This window comes from Genypterus blacodes, unplaced genomic scaffold (assembly GCF_046128005.1).
Source record: "Genypterus blacodes isolate CSIRO-AG114 ecotype Tasmania unplaced genomic scaffold, CSIRO-AGI_Gbla_v1 ptg000551l_1, whole genome shotgun sequence".
In the NCBI taxonomy this organism is placed as follows: Eukaryota; Metazoa; Chordata; class Actinopteri; order Ophidiiformes; family Ophidiidae; genus Genypterus; species Genypterus blacodes.
This window is the reverse complement of record NW_027467294.1, coordinates 1-17,731: the sequence shown is the minus strand read 5'-3', so window position 1 is coordinate 17,731 and position 17,731 is coordinate 1. Positions and strand designations below refer to the sequence as shown.

Genomic DNA, 17,731 nt, shown 5'->3' with positions numbered 1-17,731 from the left:
ATCACATTGACGTTCATGGTCACGCACTTTCCAGGTTTAGATCCTACCTAACAAATAGGTTCCAATTTGTTTTGTGTTATAAGGCCAATTGGCCTCGCTACCCTGTAATGTTTGGCGTTCCACAGGGTTCTGTATTGGGCCCATTGCTCTTTTCCATTTATGCTCCCACATAAACATAATTCCTTCCTTCTCCTTCCTTCTCTTTACAGAAATGTAAGTGTGTTGACTGGGGTCCCTTGGTTCTTACCATTTTATTTAGTGGTGGCCATTGGGCCTCAGGGTCTCTGTGCCTGGCCCTGCTCATGAGGCTGAGACGTCTTGTGAGGGTTCAGGTGCAGTTTGTGTCTCACAGGTCAAAGGCAGCGTTCTGAATCTGACTGAGGAAGATAAAAGCATTTCCATAGACAGTTTGACACGTCAGCCTGAGTGGAGGCCATTAGAATAAAAGTGAAGATACCTTTCATAGGTCAGGCAGGAGAGATAACAACATCCTGACTTTGTCTCAACTGCCAGCTGATACAGACGCTGTGGGTGAGACAGCGGACGCTCTAATACATATTCTAATGAAGAGCTCAGCGGTGAGCTTCAGATTCAAATGAGAGCGCATGACGAACACGGGAAACACGCGTGTGCAAGCTGGTGGCGCGATGCGGATCTTTAGAGCGTTTTCAGGCTCATCACAGTTTGTCACTTGAGTGCAGGTCCCCCGCCGTGTCAGAGGTCACAGCCAATAACGTGACCACGCCTCCCTCCATGTCAATCACTACTATGACTGTATGTCTGTCCTCCTTACAGCCGGGATTCTAGGGAGGGACGAGGGACGGAGGGACGGAGGGACAGAGGGACGGAGGGACGGAGGGACAGAGGGACAGAGGGACAGAGGGACGGAGGGACGTCTTCATCCAGTGGTGCAACATCAACCATCTCATTCTAACCAAAACACAGGTCTGCAGCAGAGACTCTGTGACAGAGAGACAGCAGAGACTCTGTGACAGAGAGACAGCAGAGACTCTGTGACAGAGAGACAGCAGAGACTCTGATCTCCTTTGGTCCGTAGGCCCTAAGAACTTCGGAACCCTAAGACAATAGAATCAAAAGTTTGTCTTGGTGGAGGTATGAACCTGGTAATTGTTTGTCCCTGTGAGTACTTTTACCTCACATCTCCAAGTTTGTGGATTTCCATAACTTGATGCTCTCAGCTCTCCTTCATAGAAAGTTCTAGTAATACTAATATCACTATGACTTATTATGTGTTTATGAAGTATTATTGCAACATTCAGCCAACCAAAGGATTGCGTAACTTCCTCCTCCCCTGTGTTTGTGATGAGGCAGTACAGGAACAATGAAAGACACACAGTCTGCTTGCTTATTTGTTTTATTTATAATAAGACCTCACGTTCTGTGAGGAGACAGAAGAGAGCAAGATGCCCCCCCCCTTTGCTGGAGGGGGGCGGGCCAGAGAGCGTCTCAATCAAAGGTTATAGTTTCAAAGTCACCATATGCAGTCACCTCCATGTTGCCGTGTTTACGAACCAGACCGACACCCATCTGACCCGTCTGTGAACAAAACAGAGGAGAGATTCATAAACCTCACAGAACATCACCTGAGCCTTTATTCATACTAGGAACACTTTGAAGTACATAATGAATATTTTCATGCTCTTGTTTGCATTTAGGCTCTATTTCTAAACTATTAATGAAACCATTTTGCAATGTTTTAATGTTCAAAAACACATTGATCCAGTTCTTCTCTTCACACCTGCAGCACCTTTGTGTACACTGAGTGTTTTCTGATGTGTTGGTGCTGAGTGAGTCACACACCTGCTTTGACACGTCCACTCCATAGCGCACAAAGGTGGCCATGTGCTCACAGTTGTTCTTGAGGAGATTGTACATTCCAAGACATTGTCCGCTCAGTTTGTTGATGCGGTCGATGAAGTCGGCGTGACTTCCAATTGGGTACTTGGTTGGTTTACCATCTTCATAATTATCTTTTTCAGGCTGCACGCTGTCTTTGATAGTTCCCTTAATTGTCCCATAAATACAGTCGGCGTTTTCTTGGTCTTTTTTCTCTCCTGCCATGATGGAGAGAAGAAACTGTTTACAGACACTATGAAGCAAAACTGACAGCAGACGTTACTCTAAACAAAGAAACTGAAACATGAACAAGTCAGGGTTCATCCTCTGTGTAGCTGCTCTGACTCATATTTGACTTTCCTGCTCCTTACCGGTGAAGTGAAAGATGTCTGCACCTGCTGGTTTATCAGTCAGCCCCTCTACCGTCCCTTCACCCACATAAACAGCAAAGTGCTTGTAGACTTTGGTTCCTTTTTTCCCACGTTGGAAGGAAATAATGTCTCCAAACTGAAACTGTGAGTGGAAGGAAGCAGAGACGTGTGAAACATTAGTGTGGATGGTTTGAATGTTGTTATAATACTAATAATGAATTGAATGGACATTTTTGAGCAGCAACTCAAAGTTCCTGAAATGAATTTAAAGTCTCCACTTCCCCTAAACTGTGTGACTTTAGAGGTGAGAGGAAGGAAACAAGGAGAACATGCAAACTCCACATAGAACCCACAACCTCCTAGCTGTGAGGCAACAGGGACATCTTCAGGGATATCTTCAACCTTGAACAAAATGGACCTGATGTTGGTCTAAACACACAATCAGCTGTAAGCTGCTGGAACAGGCAGCACAGGAAGTGACTCACCTCACCAGTGACCTGGATTATAAGGATGGAGAGCTGAAGGATCACAGTCAGCACGATCAGCTTCTTCATGTTTTCCTGGAATGATGAAGAGGAGAACATGAGAGAAACCACATCATCTAAACATCTGGAGGCTTCCCTGAGAAGTGAACTGATGAGGACATGATGAAGACGTCAGTCATTACTCACTGAGATGTTGATTGACAGCAGGAGAATCTCTGTACCCTGTGAACATCAAACACAAGAACATCCATGATGTTTGGAGCTGGTGGATTCCATTGGATGAAGCATTACACAACAACAACTTTAAAGATCCCAACAGCAATGTTGTGCATCAGAGCAACAACAGCAGCTAAACAGAGAAGAGAAGTAAGGAAAGGTGACAAAGCACAGAGCTGAGACAGACCGCAGTTCTTCTTACCTTCTTCAGTCAGGTGGCCACAGCCTGCTGGGACAGACCATGCCCTCCCCTTATATTCCCTTCAGATAACGTCCACGCCGCGTCCACGCCACGTCCACACCACGTCCACGCCATGTGCATCATGGCCATCATTTGAATTTTTCAGTGGGCCTCACACTTTGTGATTCTATCAAACACTCAATAGTTCCGTCTGACCAACTTGCCTGGTCTGATAGTTGACTCAGTTATGATCGAGCACTTCACTCTGCTCGGATCGCCTACTACTCCAAATTGACTGAAGATAATAAGAGCAACCCCAAATTCCTGTTGGACATTCTGAGGGACCCTCGGTCTTGTACCCTAAGCCTCTTTGAGACAGATTCATTGGCCATTTTCAAGTTAGTTGCCTCCTCCAAGCCCACTACCTGCTTGCTTGATCCTCTTCCTGCTAAAATTGTAAAGGATCTATGCCTGGTGCTTGGGTCCTCTTTGCTTAATGTTATAGCTTGCAGACTTCCTTGCTTAAATCCTTTATTTGAGCCGTACCGCTCTGGGTTCAAGCCTCTACACCGACCTGAGGCCGCTCTGACCAAACCATCTACCTCTGATCACTGATTCTGGTGCTATTTCTGTTCTAATTCTACTTGATCTAAGTGCAGCCTGGATCATAATATTTAACTTGATCGTCTTGAAAATCACATTGACGTTCATGGTCACGCACTTTCCAGGTTTAGATCCTACCTAACAAATAGGTTCCAATTTGTTTTGTGTTATATTGCCAATTGGCCTCGCTACCCTGTAATGTTTGGCGTTCCACAGGGTTCTGTATTGGGCCCATTGCTCTTTTCCATTTATGCTCCCACATAAACATAATTCCTTCCTTCTCCGTCCTTCTCTTTACAGAAATGTAAGTGTGTTGACTGGGGTCCCTTGGTTCTTACCATTTTATTTAGTGGTGGCCATTGGGCCTCAGGGTCTCTGTGCCTGGCCCTGCTCATGAGGCTGAGACGTCTTGTGAGGGTTCAGGTGCAGTTTGTGTCTCACAGGTCAAAGGCAGCGTTCTGAATCTGACTGAGGAAGATAAAAGCATTTCCATAGACAGTTTGACACGTCAGCCTGAGTGGAGGCCATTAGAATAAAAGTGAAGATACCTTTCATAGGTCAGGCAGGAGAGATAACAACATCCTGACTTTGTTTCAACTGCCAGCTGATACAGACGCTGTGGATGAGACAGCCTCACGTGACCCCGTCCCCCTCATGCCTGTGTGTCCGTCCTGCTTACAGCCTTCTACAGCTGCTTATTCAACCAAAAGATCCTGACCTGATCCTGAACACATGGAGTCAAAGAGGCGTGTGTGTGTTGCTCTAGTTTATTGGTTTCTTTCCATGAACAGAGCAGCTTTGAGTCTGTCAGCGTGTTTACATGTAGAGGAGGTGACTGACAGCTCATGATTCTGTTACAAAATGTTACAAATGTTCCTGTTGAGATGGAATGTGACGATTACAAGTTCATCCTGTTTATACACACACATGATCAGAAGCTCACACACACGCTAACATGCTGTTAATATGTTCATGATGCTTAGATGAGAAGATTTTCAAAGGCTGCACGTTCTCCATCTGTGCTCCGTTCTTCCTCACGGCCCCCGCTCTTCCTCACGGCCCCCTGCTCTTCCTCATGTGCTCATGCAGACCTGGATGAACTACACAGGAGGAGACGTCATACAGATATGAGACCATGTCCCACAATGCATTGCAGGACGGCAAACAGAGGGCCAACTCTAAACTCCAAACTTACGTCATCATATCGAAATGTGGCGGCGCCCTGTCTGCTCGTGTCCCGGGCCTGGAACGCATCTGAAACAAACAGACGTGAACACATCATAACTACTTCCTGCTGAACAGACGGACTTCCAGATAAGATGAAACTATGAGGTCACAGGCGCCGCCGCCCTCCACTCACTGGAGAGGCTGCGGAGTTTGACGCAGCAGCTGATGAAGTCGTCGAAGCCGATGCGGCCGTGCGTGCTGTAGCGCCTCATGATGGCGTTCATGCCCTGGGGGCTGAGGTTGTACCCTGCACACACACACACACACACACAGCCCATGTCACTAACGTGTCCTCTCTGCGTCCTCCACACTTGCTGCTCTGGCTCTTGGAGGCGCCTGTACCCAGAGAGCTGATGGCGTGTTGCATCTCGTGGCCCTCCACCGTCCCGCTGTGGTCGCGGTCGATGGCCATGAAATGCTGCTTCCAGCCGTTGAGAACCTGACTCAGCTCCCTGAACTCGTGGAAGCCCATGGTGCCGGACATGTCCCTCTGAGACGCAGCGCTCCGTCAAGGACCAATCACACACTTCCTGTTTCCCTTATGTACTGTGAGACAGGTGGGCGAGCATCAGACCAGCTCTCTGATCTGAGCGTTACGACTGAAGGATACATCCAGCATGTTGATCATCAGTCTGCAGGTCTCCAGGCTGAAGGCTGGTGAGGGGAGACGCAGGAAGGAAACAAGGTCAATCACACAGGAAGTGAAGTACACCTCCAGATGTTAGCAGAGGACAACAGCAGGACCACACAACTGCAGTACTGTGTGTGTGTGTGTGTGTGTGTGTGTGTGTGTGTGGTGGCCACCTGGGGGCGCTGTACACACACATCCACCTTTGTCTTATACTATGGAGTCAGTGTCACAAATGTAAACAATCAGCTGAAACAGAGAAGAAGGCAGACTGAGGGATGAAGGTGAGTGTCTCCTCTCCTTCAGGCCTGTGAGATCTGTGAGCTGAAGGCGTGCAGCGGCGGCGGCGGCTCTTACGCTTATAAGCTCCCGCGATGCCGGACTGAGTGAGGCAGCGCTGCAGCTCATCGGCTGAGATCTGTCCATCCTGTGGGGGGGGCAGAGGGGAAACCATGTGAGGGTGCAGCAAACACACGGACAAGGACACACACACACAACACCCAGCTCCCTCTGAAACAAATATCATGTAAAACTCCAACGTCCATCCGCCCAACTGGGAGGTGAGACAGGTTGGTGAGTGTCTGAGGCCTCTGGGTGGAGGGACGTCTGTGTGTCCCTGATCTCTAACTGTCACTCACACTCTTTACTGGGCTTTACTTTCATTTCCTGGTTACCGAAGCAAAAGGCTTCACAAGGAAAGAACAAACTGCAACTGAATCTGAGCCTGAAAGGAGGAGGAGAGGTGAAGAGGAGCGAGAGGCTGAGGATGATTACCTGTCCTGCTACTGACGCAAAGTATCCATACAGGGGGTCCTGCTGAGGCTGAGTCTGCTGAGGCTGAGCGGGGAAACCTCCAGGCTGAGCACACACACACACACACACACACACACACACACACCGCAGCATCAGAGGGGTTAGAGTACAGGTTCATCAGGAGGCCACAAGACACAACTAACAAACACACAAACAAACAAACAGCAGGCCTGTGTGTTTGTGTGCGTGTGTGAGCGCACAACAGGCCGTCTGTCCACATTTCAGGCCAGTTCGTCAGCACTCTGCTCCTCCTTGGTGGAGGCGTTTAGCAGCTAAAAGTCAAATTCTGTATAATTCACCAGCATCAATGTTTGTTTGTTTGTTTGTTTGTTTACGTGCACAGCTTACAATGATTTAACACAAGATTGTCCTTAAGTGTGTGTGTGTATGTGTGTGCGTCCGTGTGTGTGTACTCTGGAGTCAGTGCATTGTAATGGACCAACCCACCCTTCCCCCATTACGACATTCCAACTGAAATCTGTCTCTGTCTCTCTCACTCTCACACACACACACACACACACACACACACGGTAATGATTACTTCACTGCTTGTAAACTCAAAGGTTCGTGGCATTTTGAGACCGAAGCAGTTTAGATTTAACAAACGAACCATTTTAACGAATTTAAGTCTTTGCAGCCCAAAGTGAAGTTTGAGAATGAAGTTTGTTAGACACGAAGTGAGATCATCTGAAGCTGAATCATCTCCACACTGAAATCGGCTTCGTCTGGAGATGTATAGCCCGTGTTATACCCGTGTAATACCTGTGTAATACCTGTCAGGACGGTGGAAATATGGACTTATCTCCCATATGTAAAGAGCCTTAGTGGTGTCTTACCCCGCCTGGGTATCCGCCCGGGGGAGGAGCGCCGTATCCCGGATAAGCCATCGCTCGGTGCCGCTTAAACCAATGAAGCCCGCTGGTCGAATGAAAGCCCTCTAGGCGCTGTACAGCCGCTTTGCCTCTCGTAAACACGGAGGGTGTGTCTGCTGTTACGCAAAAACGCCAACAAACCGTGTAACTGTAAACTGCGCCGTACAGAGTCCAGAGGCAAAGTGAAGCAACGAGGCGAGTTAAAAAGTGAATTGTGCCGGAATAAACCTCACAAACAAGGCGGAAGCAGGAAGGAGGCAAGGCCCTTTTCCGATTGTTGTCAAACGCAGCGTCTCCGCAGCGGGAGTCCTCAAATCACACTCTGATTGGCTGCGGTTGACCCCATGACATAGAGCCGACCAATAGAACGTCGAAACGCTTAGTTTACGCAAAAATGATGAGAAAACGCATTTTTGTCCAAGACCCAAAGGTAAAAAGGCTGCAGGGCTCTGAGTCCCAGCTGTCATTACAACCCACTATGGCCCCGCCGTTGAGATTCACAAGTTGTACATTTGTTTTTTTGGCCAATTTCCCCAAATCCCCGAACGCAACATCTTCTATTCTGTTCTATCCTGGACGTCGCTTAGTAACACTGGACTTACATACCCAGCATGCATTGCGGCCTCGTCATCAGCTCGCGCTGATCCGGCGCCTCAGCTAACAGCGAAGCTTCTCTATGTTTGTGCTAAAAGCCAAACATGGCGGAGTGTGTAGAGGCGAAACCTCCCGAGGAGCGCCTGGAGCGCCTGCGGGAGCTGTCAGAGTTTACAGAAAACTGTAAGAAACAGATACACGACATGTTCCAGACGCTGGGATGGTCGCCCGAGTACGAAGAGGACTCCACACAGGTAACGTTAGCTAGCTTTAGCTTCTTCGCCGTTACTCGCGGATAATTCGTTGTTAATTCTCATTCTCATTCATTTCGTTTGAAAGTTCCGGTTGTTCACTCGCTGTGTTTGTAACGTTTGGTAGGAGGCAATGGAGCGGTGTCCTCTCGACCCCCACCACAGGGTCCCGGTGAGGAGCCTGGAGAGGCACGCAGCCTCCTGCCAGCTCCGCCAGATGCGCTACTCCGCTGAGGAGCAGGTGAAGCTTCGCCACAGGAGAGGAGAGGAGGGCACAGGCGAAGAGCGCTGTGTGTGAGGAAGAGCACCGTGAACCTAAACCTGTGTTTGTGTTCCAGGAAGAGATGTGCGACCCGTCGGCGTGTCACCATGACAACAGCGCCACCGTGTTCACAATGGGTGAGGAAGCACTGACGGCCTCTGACTCCTCAGCTCCTGGGTCATTAGATGTGTGGCACAAAGGCAGAGTGTGACTTTGAGTGATTGTGTTCTCTGCTCTGTGTGGTTTCCTTCACGCAGACAAATCCACACAGCACCAGGTGATCCTCCAGGCGCGCTCTGCTGCACCACTGATGAGGATGGAGGGAGTGTTTTGGCAAGGTAGCCCCCCCTCATGTCAGAACCTGTACCGCTCTGAGGCGTCAGTACGAGGCTGTCAGCTCCTCATGGGCTCTAAGGTCATTTAGCAAATGAGGGGTCAGAAGCAGCGCTCTTCATTTCAGGTTTAGAGGGTCAATGAAGTGTTTGTTAATCTTTGAAATGATCGATCAATCATATCAGTGAAAAGTTCAAATGCATGAATGATTTTGGTCCCAACCTTACTTGTGAGTGCAGTCGCAAAGCGCTCCACTAGGTGTCGCTATAAGATCATTCAATGCTAAACTATGATCCTTCCTTATCAACGCAATACAAGATTCACAAACTCCAACTTTGTGTGTGTGTGTGTGTGTGTGTGTGTCCTCCTCCTCCAGGTCAGTATACAGGTCGACCTGTTGATGTCCCTCAAAACCACAAGCGAGCCGTGTGTGACCTAACGGTGGCCGACCGCCTGGCTCTGTACGACCACGTGATCAGCGCCTTCAGCCAGCACAAGGAGCAAGCGGGCAACGAGGATCTCTACGTAGATTTGGTGTCCAAGCTGCAGAAGGGTAAGCAGGGGGAGGATGGAGACCAGGTGGAAACATCTGGATCAGGTTACATGAGGAAATGAGAATAAGAGCTCATGTAGATTTGTTGTGCATCCAGGTGAAGAGCAGAATGAACCCAAGACTCATCTGGAGCTCATGGCAGAGATGAGGGACTACAAGAGGCGGCGACAGTCCTACAGAGCCAAAAACGTCCACATCACCAAGAAGTCCTACACCGAGGTACCAGCAGCACGCTAGGCCCACATTAGGCCCACGTTAGGCCCACGTTAGGCCCAGTTAGGCCCATGTTAGGCCCAGTAAGGCCCACATTAGGCCTACATTAGGCCATCATTGGTGTGCTGGCTCATGTGGACTTCTTGGGTTCACATGTTTGGCTTCATCTAACTGTCACAGTAGCGAGTCTTACCTGAGCGCTAGAGGAAGTCACCAGCTTTGACCTGCGACCTTCTTCCTGTTTAAGTAAAGGTTGGAAAATTGATCAATCACTCATCATCCCGCAGGTGATCAGGGAAGTGATCAGCGTCCATTCAGGGGAGCTGTCCAGACAGTGGAGAGAGGAGGTGGAGGAGGAGAAAGAAGAGGAGGAGGAGAAGGAGGAGGGCAGAAAGGAGGAGCGCTCCTCCCACAGGTACCACATGCAGTGTGAACAGGAAACCTCATCATGTAGTCAGGCGATCTGGAACTCAGCTGACGTTGTTGTTTGTCAGGCGCCGTTCGGATGACAGGCGCTCGGCGTCCGCAGAGTCGCGTCACTCTCACGGGAGACGCCATCGCAGCCGAGAGCGAAGCCACGAGAGAGAGGGGAAGAAGAGGAAGAAGAGGTGAGGAAGAAGAAGAAGAACTGTGGTTCAACTTCTGCTTTGTTGCTGTCATTTCTAACTCCAGACTTTGATGTGAATGTCGTTTGCAGGGATTCCCGCTCTCCAGATGAACGCAACCATGACCGGAAGAAGAAGAAGAAAAAGAAGAAGGAGAAGAAGTGACTGATCAGAGGTCAAAGGTCAACACACCTGAAGTATCAGGTTCCAAGCTGTGTATATTCATGACGCTTTAGGTTTACAAATCAGGGGGATTATGGGGAGTGAGTGGAGATGGATGGAATAAAGTCTGGACTCGTTCGTCTGATGTGTTTCCACTTCCTGTTTGAGTCACACTGATGTCCTGTGGGGTTTAACTCTGCATCACATGACGTCAGGGTGACGTTGGGATTAGATTTCAAGTGAACCTGTCCCTGCTGGTTCTGGAGTGGAGTGCTGAAGCTACAGCTTCGGCGTGTTTACATGTCCAGGAACACGCGGCCTGGGGCCCAATGCTGCGTTCAAGTGCCGTCTGGAGGTAAAGAGGTACATTCAAACTCACTGTGTGGCTCAGAAGAAGCTCAGGTTAGCTTCATGGAGGAATCCAAGTGTTTCCCTGCGATGACATCACAACCCGATCAATGCAGGAGTGACATTGATCCGTCAGGGTGTCATGTGTGTGTTCAGTCAGGTCCTCATTCAGCTGCAGCCCTGTGTGTCAGTGTGTCCTGTATGAGACGAGCGTCCTCACGTCTTCACGTCCCGACGTCTGTGCAGCGTCGCTTTGCCCTGAATAGGCCACACCCACCTCTACCTGATTGGCTGGCTGTGTGTTGACTGAGGAATGTGGGACGTGAGTGTCACGGCTCTCACACTTTAACCACCAGGTCAAAGGTCAGTAGGGTTCAAGCCTGATCTTTGCTACGTTTAGGATCCTGCTTCAATAAAAACCTGGAAAGAAGTGAAACATGAAACACGGCTTCATCTCTGCTTCAGCTGTCCAGCTTCCTGTCTGTGTTTATATATAAAGATGTTTGCATCTGGAGTCTCAGGCCAAAGGAAAACTTGAGATCTGTTTGAAGATCATTCATTAAAATTTGTGCCTATTTTATTTCCATACAGTTTTTAAATGATCAGTAAATCTGGAGCGTGAACATAAATCACTAAACAGAGTTAAATGTGCTCTGTGTTAAACAGTTTGAAACATGTTTAATATGAAAGTCGGGCAGTTTGATCATCAATCAATCAACAGATCATCAATTTCCTCCCCCTCCCTGTCTCTCTCTAGCTCTCTCTCGTGTCTCTCTCTCTCTCTCTCTCTCTCTCTCTCTCTCTCTCTCTCTCTCTTGCTCGCTTGCTGTCTGTCTTGGTCTTTGTCCACTGATGCTGCTTGTCTCAGGTATTTCTCACCTCCCCGATGAAGAAAAGGACGACGAGTGGAAGAAAAAGGAAAACCAGATCCCACGAGCGCCTGGGAACCTGAGGGCTCCTGGAGGGAAAGTGAGGGGAGAGGCAGAGAGTCAGAGAGGCGAGTAAGCACCATCGGAGAATGCTGTAAGGAGTACAGCTCTGGGGAAACTAAACCGGGTGGTTATTTTGTCCTCGTCTGCATCTTCAAAGTGTCCCTCTGCAGGATCAGGTCTCGTCTGAGGACTCTGCAGCACCATGGGAGCCTCCAGTGAGCAGGTAAGAGGGGCAGGCCAGGGTCTGCAGCCTGGTGGGGCCTGCAGGTTGGTGTTTGGGGCGCCGGGTGTGAGTTGGCCCTCCTAATAGGTCCGGATCTGAATTCAGACTAAATGTAGGTTTATGGGAGTGAAGAGGAACAGGAACAGGGGTCAGATGTGTTGTGGTCCACTCAGCCTGGCAGGTTCGCTTCATGTCTTCGTCAAACCCACAGGTTCAGAATGAAGGGGGGCTGAGTTTGGGAGAACAGTATCCTTCTGCTCTTGGTTCTTGGTTCTTGGTTCTTCCAGGAAGCTTTAGGGTTGAGACGTGTTCATTAGAGCAGAGCAGAGCCTCTCCATAAGACCAGGTACGTTTATTAGCACAGCACAGTTTAGACACAAAGACAACTTAGTGACTTACTAAGGAATCAAAAGAGGGCAGAAAATACACTTGGAATGGAATCAAGCCAATAAAGAGCATGAGAGTTACAGTTCAGTCCTGTAGCATGAAGAAGAAGCTGAGAGCAACCAAGAAGGTCTGAAGCCCCGATGTGAAGGAGCTGAGAGGACCAAAGAGAAGTAGAGACTCAGACCTGAGTGAGATGAGGTCATCACTGGCTCACAGTGTGTTAGGATGTCAATGTTCTGTGAAATCAAAGAAGAATCACACAAAGGTTTGATTCTTCTGCAGCTCCATGATTTCATACCAAAGCATCGATACTGAGATCAATAGAGAGTCGAGGAATTAGAGAATGGACCTGGAAGTGTTTGGGGTGATGATGAAACACTAAGTATGTTCAGTCAGAGTCAAATCTTTAATCTGATGTAAGCTGATCTAAAACTTTCAAGATATTTGTTTGATTTTTTTTATAAATCCACTTCTTAGTCGCAAAAATTCAAAATGGCTCTGATTGGGTTTCCTGATGTCCGTTCTCTCACTGTATCTTTTCAAATCCTGTAAAGAATGAGGTCATAGGTCACATTCATCTGAGTGTGCTGCAGGTTTGAGCTCAGGCTCACAGTGAAGCTTCAGGAATGTGAGACGGCTCTGAGAAGAGCTCTGCGGTTTGGGTCCGGGACAAAGAAACCTCTCAGACCTCCAGATTCTCACCTCCACACCAGCAGAGTCTCAGCCTGAGCCCTCAGCTACCTCAGCACCATCAAAGGGGCCCGCTGAGTCCTGAAGGCCTCAACTTACAGTCAGTGAGCGGACGGAGAAAACCTTCACCCAAAGAGCACAATCAGAAGTGCATCCATCCTTCATCAGTGTCAGGAACACGCTGGAGATCAACCATCGAGTCCTGCAAGCTTCAGAAAGTGTGTTTAGATCCAGGATGGAGCCCTGAACCTGAGCTGAACACGTGATCACATAACCAAGGGATGTGGATCTAGATCAGCAGGATCTAGATCTGAGGGTCTTCAGACAGGAGCTCTGTTCAGTGGTCTATGAGGAGAATTTCCTCCCTCTGACCTCTGACCTCTGACCTGTGTGCTGTGTGCTGTGACACTCTGGTCTTCATCAGTGACATTAAAGCCACTGTTCTCTCTCTCCCCTGTAGATGGCGCTCCTGTCGGGGCTGCTCCTCCTGCTGTGTGTCGTCGCCTCTTTCGGCCAGGATGAATATTCAGGATATCACTCAGGTCAGAGCCCGGAGGCCTCAAACCCAGCGGCCAATCACGTCACACTTCACACCTGTCAAGTCAAGAGAGAGACACAGACAGAGACATCCGTCCATTATCATACAAGTCCTATTCAAATCTGCTTTCTCTGTCTGTCCAGGTGAGGATCACACTGATGAAGGCTCTCTGGTCGACCCCTTTGGTAACCTGGGGCTCCCTCATCCAGGTGAGTGGTGGAATAATAAAATGAAACGTTAACAGCTCAAACCCGCTCAGGTCCATTAAGCGTACAAAGCCGCCGGGTTGCTGTGATGGCCTGAAGTCTAGAAGGTGCTGTAGCTTTGATTGACCAGGTGGAGGCGCCGCAGAGCAGTAAGGATGTGATTTGTGTGTCACATTGACAATGATCAGTGTGTGGTGTGATGAGCAACCAAAAGACAGTCCACTCTGTGTAACTGCATTAAACAGCACCACCACAAGGGGGCAGCATGTCAGTGTGGCACACGCTTCAAGCTGCTGAATGTAATGATCATAACAACCGTGTAACAAGATGGACTCAGATTCAGGTCCAGGAGTCTTTCCTCCGCAGAATACCCACCAGAGCCCACTCACAGCTACGACGAGGACCCTCAGCCCTCAGCCGAGGACTACGACCCCTATGGCCCCGCCCCCACCCAGGTGACCATGATCACAGAGGACGCCTTCCCCTACGCCACCACCACCCAGTCCCACTACGCCAAGGAGGACACTGACAGGATGCAGGTAGAGGAGCAGAGCTCAGGTCACTGCAGACTCCATTAGGCTCATATAGAAGTAAAAAGGCCAACAGGTCAAAACAAACATCAGAAAATATCAACAACAGAGATGTAATGGTCTAGTTTTCCGCCTGATTGTTGTGTTTTGACCGGGATCACAGATTGTAGCTCTAATCCAGGTCTGTGTTGTTAAGCAGTGTGAGATGATGACGCACCCCTCATGTAATATCGTTGTCAGGTCCCATACGGACCTGAGACCGACTCGTCAGAGGAGTCCGGGGCCGACCTGGGCCTCGGGAAGGAGGGGCCAACAGAGTGCGACTGCGAACCCGGAGAGCCTGGATTCGCTGGATTTGCAGGGCCGAAGGTACAGACACACATGGGTTAAGGTTAGGCTTCAGGCCACAGCCTCTTTAATCAACCCAACGATCCAGTTCCTCTCCTGTTTTCTTCTGAATGGGAAATAAGAAGTGGTTGTCAACATTGATTTGTACATGTGTGTTTGTTTTCCTGTCAGGGATCCCGAGGCCTGCAGGGTAAGACAGGTACACCCGGGGCTCAGGGCAGAGAGGTGAGACTCAGTCACTGAATGTTAATGAACCATGAGTCCAATCTCAGAGGAATAAGACTCAGATGATGTAAGATGATCTGTGGTCTGCTTCTATAGGGCTATAAAGGAACCAAAGGGGTCCGAGGAAGAGGAGGAGACACCGGACCAGTGGTGAGGATTTGAGTTTATAACAACAAGCACAAACTAATATCACATGCTGTGATGATCTGTAATGATAAACATACTGCAGGGGCGGAGGAGAGAATGTGAGGAATCCTGAAAGTGAAGAGCCAGAGTGATGAAGAGTCCAACAAAGTCCCACAAACTGAAATGATGTCTTATCCCATTTATTTCCTCTGTCTTTGTTGCTTTTTATTTTTGACCTTTGACCTTCTCCTCCGGCAGGGTGACCCTGGGCTTGAGGGAGAAGAGGGAGCTTCTGGTTTCTCTGGTGCCATGGTGAGTTCAAGGACCATCAGAACTTCCATACCTACAGCAAATTTCAGCTGCTAAAACCAAATTGTACTCTCTCTCTGTCTTTGTCTTGGTCTCTCTAACTCTCTCTCTCTCTCTCTCTCTCTCTCTGTCTTTGTCTCTCTCTCTCTGTCTTTGTCTCTCTCTCTCTCTCTCTCTCTCCCTCTGTCTTTGTCTCTCCCTCTGTCTTTGTCTCTCTCTCTCTCTCTGTCTTTGTCTCTCTCTGTCTTTGTCTCTCTCTCTGTCTTTGTCTCTCTCTCTCCCTCTGTCTTTGTCTCTCTCTCTCTCTGTCTTTCTCTCTCTCTCTCTCTCTCTCTCTCTCTCTCTCTGTCTTTGTCTCTCTCTCTCTGTCTTTCTCTCTCTCTCTCTCTCTCTCTCTCTCTCTCTCTGTCTTTGTCTCTCTCTCTGTCTTTGTCTCTCTCTCTCCCTCTGTCTTTGTCTCTCTCTCTCTCTGTCTTTGTCTCTCTCTCTGTCTTTGTCTCTCTCTCTCCCTCTGTCTTTGTCTCTCTCTCTCTCTGTCTTTCTCTCTCTCTCTCTCTCTCTCTCTCTCTCTCTCTCTCTCTCTCTCTCTCTCTCTCTCTCTCTCTCTCTCTCTCTCTCTTGTTCTAAGTATATTTTCTGTGTTTATGAATGGATCAGTATATTGGACGTTGTTCTACTTCTCTGTCTGACTTTGTCTTTTGTTGATGACAGGGAGAACCTGGACTTCCTGGAGACCTAGGCGTGCATGGAGAGCTAGGTCTGAAGGTACATGCTTGTTATGGTTAACTCTCTAAATGTTCTTTCTGTCAAATAAAGATGTTCTGGTCCAAGAGCACAGAACCAGTCCAGCTTCAGCCCAAACAGAAGCAGATAGTTAAAGACACTCTTCCCCTGGTTTGTGGATTGTGTGGTGTTGTGTTGCTGTTGTGTTTGTTACATAGGCGGTTTGTTCCTGTGCACAGGGCGACGTCGGGATGGAGGGACCCCGCGGAGGAGTCGGAGCCCTCGGGCAGCCTGTAAGGAAACTCCTTTATTAGCTCCTCTCATCTCAACACACTGCAGCGCTGCCATACACACAGATGTTTGGTCAGAGGTTCCACTTCCTCCTCTGATGGTCACTCCTGTGTGACTGTGGGGTTTCCCCCTGTAGGCCTGAGAGCGTGTGTGTGTGTGTGTGTGTGTGTGTGGGGGGGGTATTTACCAGCTTCATGTGATTCTGAGTCATGTTACATATTTCTGCTCTTATGTCACACTTTGTTATTGTTTTAAAGCTGGTTTCACTTTCTAACACAGTCAGTAACACAGCGCCCCCTGTGGACCAAAGCCTGAACCTATTGTTTCTACACAATCATCCTTTCATTTGTTTCTCACTGCAGATCCATCAGTGAGCAGTGTGTGTGTGTGTGTGTGTGTATTTACAGTCTTATTTATAGTCATTTAGCATCAGATGACATCACTATGAGTCTGTGGTTATTCTCCTTCCTCTCCATTCCACATTTGTCAGTGTTGTTCTTCTTCTCAGGGCCCTGGTGGCGATACTGGCTCTGTAGGGCCCAAAGGAGGTAAAGGTATCAAGGTGATAACACACACACACACACACACACACACACACACACACACACACACACACACACACACACACACACTCAGAGCTTCTCTGTCATGGATTTGTGTTCTTCCTCTTTGTTTTTCACCTCGTTTCCTTTCCTTTGTCCTTTTCTCTTCAGGGATCTCGAGGCGATGAGGGCAAGCAGGGTCCTCAGGGACGGGACGGGCGAAAGGTACAGAGCCCAGCAGGGAACCTCACCTCTCCATATCTGATATGACCTCTCTTTGTTTACATCACTACTTTCTTCCTTTATGTTTTTACTTCAGTTCTTTTGTTTCCTTTCTTTCTTTCTGTGTGTTCTTCTCTTAGCCGCCCGTTCTCATGGCTGTTTTCCCGTTCGCCTCTGTATTATAATGCCAATGAAACTGACCACTGTCCTCTTCATCTTCTTCATGAGTTCCAGAGCCTGTAGCGTGTTTGGTAACCTGCGGTCTGTCTCTGCGTCCTCACAGGGTCAGATCGGAGCTCCAGGGTTCTCAGGAGACTTTGGACAGACGGGTTACACAGTGAGACCACGCACAAACCCCTCCCCTTTGATATAGAACCTGAACCTGTCATCAGTCACACAGCTTTAAAGGAACATCACTACAGTTTAAACCTTGTCCTTAAACTCACTTTGCAAGCTGTGTACCACTTTGATCTCTCTTGTCTTTATTAACTTGGCGTTGGTCCTCCTCAGGGATACCCAGGACAGCCTGGAGGTACAGGACCTGCTGGAGCAAAGGTAAAAGAAATAAATAAAAGGGGACACGTTTAAGATGGCTGGCTTAACTTAGAACGTATCCAGGTGTGTGTTTGTGTGTGACAGCCTGTAAGAAACTGACTGAGGCAAGAATCCTACTGATGTGATGTGAATGTACACACAACGTGCTACACAACTAAAGCTGGTTGTGTTCTTTCTTGGCTCTTTCAGGGCTCTGCAGGTAAAGATGGGCTGCCAGGGAGCGATGGAGAGCCCGGTGGAGATGTGAGTGGAGGACGCTTAGGTTGAAAAGTGATCAGCATGCTGTCGGCTCATCTGATGCTCTTCTTCA

At 48.7% G+C, this 17,731-nt stretch overlaps 4 protein-coding genes across 5 annotated transcripts; 2 read left to right on the top strand and 2 right to left on the bottom strand.

The window, feature by feature from the left end:
• Positions 1-1,460: 1,460 nt before the first annotated feature.
• On the bottom strand, positions 1,461-3,181 carry LOC142990497 (phospholipase A and acyltransferase 1-like). Its single transcript, XM_076140307.1, has 6 exons — positions 3,132-3,181; positions 2,900-2,935; positions 2,714-2,788; positions 2,229-2,370; positions 1,822-2,075; positions 1,461-1,557 (listed from the first exon to the last, which is right to left on the bottom strand). The coding sequence occupies exons 3-6, from the start codon at positions 2,780-2,782 to the stop codon at positions 1,468-1,470; spliced, it is 555 nt and encodes a 184-aa protein (XP_075996422.1). The 5' UTR covers positions 2,783-2,788; positions 2,900-2,935; positions 3,132-3,181; the 3' UTR covers positions 1,461-1,467.
• A 1,283-nt stretch (positions 3,182-4,464) lies between these two features.
• Positions 4,465-7,503, bottom strand: sri (sorcin). The gene is made up of 8 exons (XM_076140305.1): positions 7,218-7,503; positions 6,343-6,426; positions 5,926-5,995; positions 5,551-5,594; positions 5,283-5,430; positions 5,074-5,187; positions 4,909-4,967; positions 4,465-4,813 (listed from the first exon to the last, which is right to left on the bottom strand). The coding sequence occupies exons 1-8, from the start codon at positions 7,266-7,268 to the stop codon at positions 4,787-4,789; spliced, it is 597 nt and encodes a 198-aa protein (XP_075996420.1). The 5' UTR covers positions 7,269-7,503; the 3' UTR covers positions 4,465-4,786.
• Positions 7,504-7,752: 249 nt separating this feature from the next.
• Positions 7,753-10,364, top strand: snrnp48 (small nuclear ribonucleoprotein 48 (U11/U12)). Its single transcript, XM_076140304.1, has 9 exons — positions 7,753-8,101; positions 8,226-8,339; positions 8,437-8,497; positions 8,618-8,698; positions 9,070-9,246; positions 9,344-9,465; positions 9,747-9,874; positions 9,954-10,067; positions 10,157-10,364. Exons 1-9 carry the CDS (start codon positions 7,952-7,954, stop codon positions 10,227-10,229), a joined length of 1,020 nt encoding a protein of 339 aa, XP_075996419.1. The 5' UTR covers positions 7,753-7,951; the 3' UTR covers positions 10,230-10,364.
• A 126-nt stretch (positions 10,365-10,490) lies between these two features.
• On the top strand, positions 10,491-17,705 carry LOC142990492 (uncharacterized). Of its 2 annotated transcripts, XM_076140302.1 has the most exons (16): positions 10,491-10,937; positions 11,443-11,729; positions 13,267-13,348; positions 13,488-13,553; positions 13,917-14,089; positions 14,321-14,449; positions 14,600-14,653; positions 14,750-14,803; positions 15,038-15,091; positions 15,800-15,853; positions 16,051-16,104; positions 16,611-16,664; positions 16,816-16,869; positions 17,150-17,203; positions 17,377-17,421; positions 17,611-17,705. In XM_076140302.1, exons 2-16 carry the CDS (start codon positions 11,709-11,711, stop codon positions 17,686-17,688), a joined length of 1,026 nt encoding a protein of 341 aa, XP_075996417.1. In that variant the 5' UTR covers positions 10,491-10,937; positions 11,443-11,708; the 3' UTR covers positions 17,689-17,705. The 2 variants fall into 2 exon arrangements, with proteins under 2 accessions (XP_075996417.1, XP_075996416.1); XM_076140301.1 differs by lacking the exon at positions 10,491-10,937 and having other exon boundaries at positions 11,378-11,729.
• The last annotated feature ends 26 nt before the right edge of the window (positions 17,706-17,731 follow it).